The sequence below is a fragment of the Quercus suber genome, unplaced genomic scaffold (assembly GCF_002906115.3).
Source record: "Quercus suber isolate HL8 unplaced genomic scaffold, Cork oak 2.0 scaffold_524, whole genome shotgun sequence".
In the NCBI taxonomy this organism is placed as follows: domain Eukaryota; kingdom Viridiplantae; phylum Streptophyta; class Magnoliopsida; order Fagales; family Fagaceae; genus Quercus; species Quercus suber.
The window spans coordinates 111,842-123,164 of record NW_027069973.1 but is presented as its reverse complement, the minus strand read 5'-3'; the positions used below and the strand labels follow the sequence as shown (position 1 = coordinate 123,164).

The following is an 11,323-nucleotide window of genomic DNA, read 5'->3' as shown; positions in this document are numbered from 1 at the left end:
CAATGAACTCATTCAAAGGTATTTGTGGTAGACTAAATCATAGATTAATTCAAGTAGGATTAAGATTACTTTATTTACATTTCAAGATTAAAAATAATGAATAACCAATATTAGAATTATATAGCATATTTAGACCTTCATTTGGATTGAACGTTTAAATCTTTAACACAAGCTATCCGGTTGACTCTAATGCAATTGTGTATGATAATATTCGATGTAGAGACAACTGTTGGATACTTTGTGCGCTTGAAAACGTTTTAAACATCCTGAGAAACTAATAATTAATTAAGGATTGAAAATATTGTTGATTTAATGGAATTTTCTACTTTGAAATAAATCTAGTAAATATTTCTACCTGGAAGTTCTAGAATCTGCTGCATATTGCCTAGTGGTTCTCTTGCCATTCTTGGAGTGGAAATCGTGGTATCAAGTAGATCTGAGACTAGTCCTCTTTAAGCTGCAAGATAATGATATGATACTCCAAGATGCTTTTGAGCAAGGATAACTGCCATGTCCATGAGCTAAAAATAATAGAATATTATAAAGAAAGGAAAAGAATTTGAAGTTTTCATTATTTCTTTTCAAACCTGCTGCTTAGAATGAGAACAGATCTCTTGCGCAAAACAATATTCAGAAGAGCTCAACCACTGGTAGCCTTGTCTAAGGTAATTTTTGAACATGTCCTCTTGTATTACAACTAAGGAAGAAATTACCCTAAAATTGAATATTGAATATATTCATGTTTTCTTGTTGCTTCTCTAATTTCTGTTTTTGTTTTATAATTCTGATACAACTTTGCTACTAGCAAGTAATTTTTGTCCGAACAGTAACCAACACATATATGATAATGTTTAAACATTATAAGAAAAGAAATAATTCAAAATAAAGCTCTGAATTCTTATAAATGTTAATCCAAGGAGTACAACAAGTTTTTAGTACTTGGTTTTATCATTCAGCAAACAATTCATTAGGACACATGGCAATTGAAGACAGGTAAAAACACACCTTTTTTGTTCATGCACTCAAAAAAAGGAGCACCTCAATATGTCAACTGCAATTCTTGTCACACCCACCCAACCAAGGATTTCAAAAGAATTGGTTTTCTAGACAATGAGATTGCAAAGAATTATTTGAGGTAGCCAAAAGGTTTGAAGTAGGGTTTTGATGTTGAGAATTTGAAGAGGTTATGAAATATGAACTAGGGCTTTGCTTTGGGGTAGTGTTTGGGGTGGTCATGAAAATTGAACTAAGCATTTGTTCTTGGGCATTGTAGGTAGTTGTGAAAATCGAAGTAGGCTTCATTTCTTGAGGTTTCGAGGTGGCTGTGACAATTGCACTAGGGAGTTTTACTGGTACATCACCTGTGGATGGCTCCACCGCCATGCTTGTTGTTCTGCAGCAAAAGGACTGCATATTGGCATTTTTGCTGTTCCAATTCACAGGAAATCCTGGAAAATCTTCTTCGAAATTCCCCCCACTTGAGACTGTGACATTGTGTGAGGAATTAGCACCCATAATGCCCAAATTGTTCTCATTGATGCTTACAGAATTGATTTGATGTTCTAGCAAGTGATTGTTGATGCTAGGCTCTTCAACCTCAGGCATCATTCTCAGAGAAGATTTCATTTCTTGGCTACAGAAACATGCTTTCTCACCAGTCTCAAGGGGAGTAGAAGACCATACCTGTCCCAAATTACTTGGGCTTGCTTCAGAACTTTGTTTAGATTTCTCAAGGTCTCTGATTATCATTTTTTCCCTTGTTCTCTCCCTTGCTCTTTCTCTTGCTTTGTCCCTGGAATCCCTTGCAACTCTATGTATTTTTCTGTTCTTTTTCACTCTGGCTAAGCGATTGACGAATTCACCATCATCCACAATCTCCAAATTTTCTGAAACCACTTCACTTTCTGATGTAAATGAGACAGTACTCTTAGCAGCATCACTGCAACTAAATTGCTTCACTTGTGACATAGTGCTTTCTGTGAGTTCCTTGATTGCAGTCTTGGACTTAGAAAACAGCCATTCAATGGTTTTGCTTGCTTTATCAAAGCCTAACATGTCTTGAAGATCAAAGAACTTACGCGCAATCTGAAGGGACAACCTCATTCTGCGATCTCTAGGACCTTGAGCAGTACAGATCTTGCTGTGCCTGTCCTTCTTACCAGTCCTCTTTCTGGGGCTTGTCTGTTTTGGACCACCATTGCTTTTCTTCTTTGGAATTGTTCTTTTAGAAGGAATCAACTGCTCGGAGACAGTGTTGTTGCTACTCGCTTCCTTAATGTTATCTGAAGCCACAACACTATTTTCAGTCTGAGCTTGAGAAGAAATAGTACCAACAAAGAATTGCTGTTGTAAAAAAAGGTTACTAAAAAATTGATCATCATCCTCAGCAAAAAGAGGAGCCAAGTGTGAGCTAGTGTTTTCATCATTTGCAAAGCACTTTTCAAGCATGGTTTGGTTGGTGTATGTAAAAGGGCTGTGACTGTTGCTACAAGGAAACATGGCCTCTCTTTACTTCACTATAAGCTTTTGGAGAATACTGGGTGATCTGTAATTAACAAGCTACTGCTTTTTTATGCTTGAGAAAAAATAAACAAAACACTTGAGGAACATGGAGAGGACGATGGTCAATTAGCCTAGGCTATTTGAAATTATATGCTATGCCAGCTAGGGTACTGCCATAAGAACTTGAAATAGTGGGTGTTATATAATTACTTGGTGGAATTTATATTAAATGTGTCAAGTAGTTATTAATAGAAAATAAAAATGAGCTAGTAATAGACTCAGATAAAAACCAATAAAAACCTACAAAACTCAACTGGATATTTATAAACTAAGTAGGTAGTAGGTAATGATGTTAAAAATGAAAGAACACCAGAAAGAGAAAGAGATTTTAGTCTAACCACAAATGAGAGAGTTACTGTTGTTGAGAACTTTGCTTTCACCGTGACCTTTTGTTGCAAAAAGTAATAAACTAGTGTGGTGCAGCATGGATTGAGAGAGAGAGAGAGATAGAAAGGGATAGCAAGGTAGTGCGAGTGGTACTGTAGAAGTAAGTGGACACGAAAGAGAAATATAGGGCGTTGAGGATGCTATGGATCTGTGAAAGTGTGGGAGCTAGATAGATACGAATTAAGCACAAAACCGAGTATTGCGACATTTCACGTGGGTGCAGGTGGGCAGTTTGATAGCAACGTTTCCTGTTCTTTTCAGAGATAGAAAGAGAGGGAGAGAGACACTGCGAGAGATAGAGAGAGAGAGTTTCAGTTTAGTTAGGGTAGAGACATGGCCAACTCTATGAGTAGGAACCCTAGAAAGAAAGAAAGAGAGAGAGAGAGAGAGAGAGAGAGAAAGAAAGAAGGACAATTATATGATGAATGGAACAGAGGCCATATTGTACAAAATTGAACAACTTTACCGACTTGAAAGCTAGCGCTTCTTTGACTGGACGACCAAAAGTCATTTTCTACTTCTCTGACTGCATTTTTATAATTTATCTTGGGTTTCTATTTTGAGTAATGGTTGATTTATTACACACACCAAATCACTACACATTGTACCTACACACTTGTTTTTAGTTGAATAAGTTGCTTACTGCACAATGTTAATATGTGTAAGATCATTTCATTATCTGTGTAAGTTTTTGTGAGGTGGAGGCAAAGACTGGAATTTAAGTTTTTTGAAAAAAGATTCACACATATAAATTTAGATTAAGTTTATTATTAAAAAAAAGTTATTTCTCTTCTATTTTTATGATTTTTTTCATATATTTTAATCCTTGAATAATCTCACAACTTTTCCCAAAGAAGCTCCTCTTAAGTTCTAAACTTTGTACGATTTAGTTCTTTCCAATTACGCCTACTGGACAATCTTCTCTTTCTCTTTCTCTTTCTCAAATCTCAATACGTGCCTCTCACATTCACAAAAAGAAAGAAAGCTAAGAAAGAATTGCACATGCTCATCATCCTCCACCAGACTTCTACCATTTTCACATGCCGGTTCTCTCTGCTAGATCTTGACCTAGCTAGGAATTATTTCCTTCCATAGCTCGAATCAAAATCTTTTGTGATTGTGAAAATGGTAATACTCCTCTACTTTATGTCCCTTTCTATTATCCCATTTATACATACCATACCGTAGACCTAAAAAGAATGAATAAATTCTCCTTTCTTTCTACTTCAGTGATCATATTCCTTGAATACGAGCATTTACCAAAAATAAAAGACATATCTAGGCAAGTCCACATGATAAAAGAGGGTATTAGGTATATCAATGATTATACAGTGTTCTAATTATGATAATTTTTTTTTAAAATTATTAGAAGTAACTAGTGTTTTTTTTTTTTTTTTTTCCAAATCTTGATAAATAGAAAATTAAATTGCAATTTACAATTTTAAGGTTACTATTAAAGCTAATTTCAAACCTTTGATATGTACCTTTAAGTCTCTAAAGCTAATTACATGGCATTTAGATTTAAGCTCTTCCATCCACATACATGGATGGAGAGATTGAAGAGAATGTTAACCAAAGGATAAGAGCATGAATCAAAGGATAAGAGCATGGTAGATAAAGTGGGAAGTGCATGAAAAGTACTGTGTAATTGTAGAATTTCTATTAAGTTAAAATAGAAATTCTATAAGACTGTTATACAATCAGCTATGCTTTATGGTATCAAATGTTGAGCTGTTAAGAAATATATTTATAAAATGAGTGTAGTTGAACTAAAAAATTTAAAATAGATTAGTAGAAATACATGAAAATTTATGATTTGAAATGAGAAAATTACAAAAAAAATATATATGTGGTTGTCCTTAATTAATATGTTGAGGATTCATAACTCACCCAACAAATTTGGGATTAAGGCTTATTGTTGTTGTTGATGATGAGATATATATTCATTTAGCATTAGCTCAAAATGAAGTAGTTTTATAGATCCAAATTTAGAAATTTTACTGGTCAAAAAAATTCCCAAACTTTAACAATATAAATTTTAATTTAGTAAAAAAAAAAATTCTCAAACTTTAATAGGCTTCAAAACTACGTAGGTTTTTTTTTTCTTTTTTTTAGTGTGAGATAGAATCCTACTTTAACTTAATCTAAATGTATGTGTGTAAAACTTTCTTTTAAAGACTTGAACCCTAGCTCTTATTCTCTACACCTCACAAATACTTATATTTGTGGAGTAACCATCATATTAAGAGTATGCAATAGTAAAACTATGTAGTTTAAAATGAAAGAACATCATAGTTTTGAGCTTAGTTGACATTTATGATATGTTTGGATATCATTTATTACTGAAAATTACAAACTAAAAATATTGTAACAAAATAATTTTTAAATGTGTGAATAGTGCCGTAGGACCAAATTTTAATGAAATTCTTGTTGAAAAAAGTACTTGTGAATCCCGTAAACAGTGCACATGACCCACTGAGTTGGATGCAAACACATCTGAAAGGAACTTTCAGCTTTATCCAAACTCACGCTTAATAGACACATCCTCATGACACATTGAAAGAATTGACATAAATCCAAAATGACACATAATGTTAGGTACGGATTCAAATTTTAAAACTTTAGAAAAATAAATAAATAAAATTACTCCAAAATTTTAGGTTGCAAATTACAATTTAGTTAACACCCTTTATGGGAAATGGTAATGACCTTATTGGTCCACACCTGAAAGCCTCTTTTTACATATCATTCTGCGTCTTTTTCATTTGAGCTGTACATATATAGACATGCAACTATTCACTACGTATCAATGTATTCGTCTCTTCTTCAAAGTTAACAGCATTATTGTGACAGACAAGGACCACATATTATCATTAACAGAAAATTATTAGGTACTTTCGGAGTATTACAATTGTGTACACCTCCCTTTCACATAAATGATGAATCCCATCATGAATTTAATTAGTGAGCCCTATCATTCATGTGAGAGGAAGAAGTACGCATTTATAGTACTTCGGAAGTATACAATAATTTTCCATCATTAACTAGCTAGGTTCGTTTCAGGGTGAATTAATTAATGGGGCTTGGTTAACAAGTATACTTATGACCTTTGTTAATGAATAAACCATTTTATAAAAATTTTGATACTACTTTTATAAAAAATATATATATAAAAAGTTGTAAAAAAATTAATTCTTTTATTATTTATTTTTTCATAAAAATATTTCTTAAACTAATTTTTTAGATTATCTTAACTTTTTTCTTCATTAAAAAAAAATTAAACGAAAATAGGAAGGTTACGGTTTGTATTAATAAGAAAGTACCATGAAAGTTAAGGTGGTTATTAATTTCCTCAAACAAGAGGACGTACGGCACAAGCTACTCTCAATGGCTGCGGTTGCCTAAACTTGAAAATAGATGAGTTAGATGTTTGACTTTGGCGCATATATATATATATATATATATGTGAGAGTTGGGTTAAAGTTATATTTGATGTAACTCTAAGTAATATTACACAGTCTAAAAACTTGTATAGAATATATTTTGAAAATCTCATTACCGTTGAATTACATATTCTACATGTTCTTAATACTCAAGTCAATTTTCATGTTAATTAAATGTTATTTACCATTTGATCTATAAACTTTTTTTTTTTTGCATTATTTTAAACTACAAAATCTTGAATTTAAACAATTAATTGATAACGTGGCTATTAATCTTTGATCACTTGAAATTTTGTAAGCATGGAGAATATATGAAGATAATGTAATTTAACGATGGATTTGTCAAAATTCACATCCAATTAAAAATATTGAGTGTGTTACATTGCTAAAAGTTATACCGGATGGAATTTGAACTCAACCCTATTTATATAAAGTAAGAAAAGTAATACTATAAACATTACATTTTATAATATTTTTCATAATTGATAAAATGATTTATTGTGATTAGAACAATATTATTTAAACATCAATCACGTGGCACTTTTTTCATATTACATCCATCACAACAAATTATATTATATTATCTTGAGTTGGGTTAAGTTACACCTAATGTAATCTAAGCAATATTACACCACCCAATAACTTGATATTGAATTAATATTTTGAAAATCTAACTGTGAATTACATGTTCTATATGTTCTTAACATACATGCTAGTTTTCANTTTCTGGGCAAGTCTCTCTGTTCTGCTGGGTATTTTCTGGGATTTTGGTGGGCAGTGGGCAGTGTGTTTGTGGTGATGGGTTTGGATAGGTTGATCGGTGTGTGTGTGGGGGGGGGGCTTTGTGTGTTGAACCGGTGCTAGAGGTTGAGGGAGAAAGAGAAGAAAAAAAAAATTGTTGGAAAGCCCAGGAAAACCAAGGCTGAAAAAAATTTACGGTTAGAAAGAAATAATAAAGAAAGATTAAAAAATAATATTTTAATAAAAATAGAGTTTTGGGATGTAAAAAGTATTGTAAAATGGTATGGTATAATGATAAAGTGAATTTTTGAAATAGTAAAATAGAGTAGAATTAGAATTTGTTGATACTAATGCTCTTAGAAAGAGTGGTTAAGATTTAAGATTAAAGAATGGTTAAAGATCAAGAGTTGTTAAGATTTAAGGATCTGAATACTTTTTTATATATTGTCCTTCGTCCCCAATATTTCTCTCTGTCAATTCCACATTTCCCAAATTTCCAGCTACATTTCATCTCTCTCCGATTGGTGAAAGTCATCAGTTTTTCACTTTTCAATCTACTGCTCTCAACCTCCATACAAATTCCAGATCTTCACTCATCTCTTATGATTCCCATTTCATCACATCTTTGATCATCTTTCTAACCTACCGCTCCTGTTTTTTAGATCTTCTTACTTTCTTACCTTCCGATCCTGTTTTTTTGAATCTTCTGAATCTTCAGTTAGCATATCATCCCGATGGCTATCTTGACCGATGAAAGAACCTCTTCTTCTTCTTCCACTCGCCAATGGGTGTATGATGTTTTCTTGAGTTTTTGAGGTGAAGAAACCCTATAAAGCTTTGTGTGACGTGGGTTTTTACATCTTCATGGATAATGACCGTCTTCCACGAGGAGAAAATATTTCAGCGGAAATTCTCAAAGTCATTGAATTGTCGATGGTTTCTATTATCATAATTTCTGAAAACTATACATCTTCTACTTGATGCTTGACTGAACTCGTCAAGATTTTTGAGGGTGAGAAGAATGGTGAATTGGTATTACCAGTTATTTTTAGAGTAAATCCATTAGAGATAGAGGAAAAGTTTGAGAGAGACCTTGGAGCATTCCCATCAGGTGTGCCAAATGCCAAATATTTGGCATTTGGCACACCAAACACCAAAAATTCTCTCTCATAAGGTATGCCAAATGCTAAAACATTTGGCACATATGAACACTTCCATTCTAAAAATGCAACGGTACGGCAGAAATGCTATATGCAAAAATTAATTTTTTAATAATTTTCTCTCTCCTCTCTGACATTTTATATCCTTTTTTCTCTCTCTCTCTCTCTCTCTCTCGTCCGCCTCCCTCACTTTTCTCTCAGCCCTTCTCTCTCCTCTCTCTCTCGCTCTCTATCTCAGCCTCTCTCACAATCTGCCAGCAGCTCACCTCATCCACTCGCCAGCAGCTCACCTCCTCCACTCACCGTTGAGTTTGCCAAAGCTATATAATAAAGCCGTCGAGCTTCCACCGTTGAGTTTGCCAAAGCAATCATGGGTTCGTTGAAGAGAAAATCGACGGACGACACAGCAGCGGAACCTCTACCTCCGCCGAAACAAAAGCACAGAGAAAGCGACTCGCCGCTTCCCTCCGCCAACAACGACGAAGAACCCGTTGCTTGCTTAAACGACGTGTCGTATCCGGAAGGCTATGTTCCTCCTCATTCTCCTTCCTCCTCTGCTTCGGCGCCGGCAAAAGAGTTCCCTTTCACTTTAGACTCCTTCCAGTCCGAATCCATCAACTGCCTTGAATCTTTTACTTGTCGTTTTGTCCTGATTTGTGTGCTTTAGTTTTACCTTTAGTGGTTTATGGTTGATTTTGGGGGTTGGATCTGGTTGAGAAATTGGATTGGAGGATAACAATGATTTGGGATTGGATTGTTTGATTTGGGATGGGTTTTGAGGTTTATGAATCTGGTGGGTTGTTATGGATTTTTTTTTTTTTTTTTTTTTTTTTTTTTTAAAGGTGGCATTGGTGGATATGGATTTGTGCCCGTGGTGGCTGTCGGTGATGTTGCTGCAGTGGTTGTTGGTGGCCGTTGTTGCGGCAGTGGTGGTGGTGGTGGTTGTGCCGTTGTTGCTGGTGTTGTTGCTGTTGATGATGAGAGGAATTAATATATTATTTTATTGTGTTGTAAATATTATTTTAATGTATATAATTGAAGAATAGAACGTCTGATAAATGAGAAATTGTAAAATGATATGGTAAAATGATAAAATAGATTTTTAGTGTGTTAAAATGACATTTTTTATGAGAAACCTGATGGGAATGCTCTAAATTCGTATAAAAAAAAAAAAACTATAAATTATAGGTTAGGAAAAGTGAATACATTGGAATTGGAGAAAGAAAGAGTAGAGTTTTACGACCAGCAAAGATTCATTCAGCCGTGCCCTTTACAATATTTTATCTTTTGAGAACATTCTTTTTGAAGCTTTCAATCTTCTCTTTGAGTGTGCAACTATACTATAAGTGCTTTTTAAGCGTCACTTTTCCCCGCTTTAGGGTGTACTGTTTAGATATTATTTATTTGATGAAAATTAAAAATATTATAGTAAAATAATTTTTTAAAAGCAAAACACTGTAACAAAACTTATGGTTGCATTTTTCAGTTCTTGATGGTCTGTGAACAGTATCCATAGGACCCACTAAAAAAGCAAAATACAAAAAACTCTGTACCCAAACGCACGCTTAATTCTCGCCGTTTAGAAGTCTAGCCCACCATGAAAGGGAAAGAAAATAAAATGAAAACTTTAGCAATGAAAACTTTAGCTCATCTATCTTTATGTCTTGTTCAAAACAGTTAGGTGGATTGTATTTATAGCATGCGTCTGGATTAGACTCTTTTTTTTTTTTTCATTTTCTTTTAATGAAAAGCTTATTTATTGAAAGCTAACAAAAATATAATTATATCTGAAATAGGGAAATTTAAAAAATTGTACGTAAGTAAATAACCTAATAACAGAGAAAATCTAATGCAAACACGCTATATTTATTATTTAGTATCTTTTATGTTCTCTTGTTTACAGAGCCGGAGATATCATTGGACTAGTGGGGCAATCTCACCCCCCACCCCCAATTAAAAAAAAAAATACTATTTATATATGTGTATTAATTTTAGCAATTTTGATATATAAAATTACATTTTGTTTCCCTTAAACAATATCATTGATTTTTTTAAACTTAATGTTATACTCAAAAACTTTTTTACAACATTTTTATAAATTTTTTTGTAGCAAATTCTTATTAGTTTGCATAATAAGTCCATTACTTACATCATTTTTTTTTTACTTATCAGTAACCACTTATCATATCAGTAATTTATAAAAAAAAAAAAACTAGTTAAACTAAAAAATAGCCCAACAACAATAATTACCAATTGTAAAACTAAAAAAAATTATGCTGAACTAACCAATTTTATCCAAAATAAATAATCCCGTCATTCAAAAAAATCTAAACAAATATAATTTTTTTCTTACCCACAAAGAAAAAAAAAATCTCAATAGCTAAGCTTAAGTAGTAGCAAAGTCAGAAGTTGAAATTATCGCACACAGCCAACAATAAAGCCGCCTCCTCTAACTTAAAGTTCTGGCTCCGTCTCTGGTTGTTTACCATTATGTTCTTCATCTGCTTGATTAAGACTGTCCTATACCAAAGGAATGTTGCTAAAATGTGCCACTAGTATTATCCTAATTTGCAAGCAATATTTAAAAATATGACTATATATAGTTGAAATCACAAATGACTTTTTTAGGTCTATTCGCTATCATATATAAGGTCACACAACATTGTTTCCATAAAGCTGGACATAAATGGTGCAAACATATTATTGCCTAAAGTAAATGACGCAACACAAAAGGAAGACAGAGTACACTTTAATTTTTCTCCAATTAAACAATCCCAAATTAAAGCCAGCTAGATATGCATATAATTTTCAAATAGAAATAGTGAGGTAATAGATTGATATGGTGACCATTTATTGAACGCATAAATAAAGGAAATGATTTTATTAGTTTTCTTCATGAATTAAAATAGCTCTCACGTACAATTTTGTCTCATACATACCTTACACTCGAATTTAGAACTCTATAAATACCAGTGCTTCCAAGAACTAAATTAAGAGAGAAACCTTTTCGTCCCTGTGTATATCTATGTT

At 33.0% G+C, this 11,323-nt stretch overlaps 1 protein-coding gene across 1 annotated transcript; it reads right to left on the bottom strand.

The window, feature by feature from the left end:
* Positions 1–948: 948 nt before the first annotated feature.
* Positions 949–8,665, bottom strand: LOC112041196 (transcription factor TCP12). The gene is made up of 4 exons (XM_065763771.1): positions 8,584–8,665; positions 8,226–8,319; positions 7,806–7,904; positions 949–2,506 (listed from the first exon to the last, which is right to left on the bottom strand). Exons 1-4 carry the CDS (start codon positions 8,663–8,665, stop codon positions 1,087–1,089), a joined length of 1,695 nt encoding a protein of 564 aa, XP_065619843.1. The 3' UTR covers positions 949–1,086.
* Between the last annotated feature and the right edge of the window lie 2,658 nt (positions 8,666–11,323).

What these genes read in the sequence shown, in the direction of transcription:
- LOC112041196 (XM_065763771.1), bottom strand. Translation starts at nt 8,665, where the DNA reads ATGATTGCTTTGGCAAACTCAACGGTGGAAGCTCGACGGCTTTATTAT. An exon ending in CTCAACGGTGAGTGGAGGAG is followed by an intron (nt 8,320 to 8,583) that starts GTGAGCTGCTGG and finishes CAAATGTTTTAG; the next exon opens with CATTTGGCATACCTTATGAG. An exon ending in CAGGATCGGAAGGTAAGAAA is followed by an intron (nt 2,507 to 7,805) that starts GTAAGAAGATCT and finishes AGTGAAGTAAAG; the next exon opens with AGAGGCCATGTTTCCTTGTA.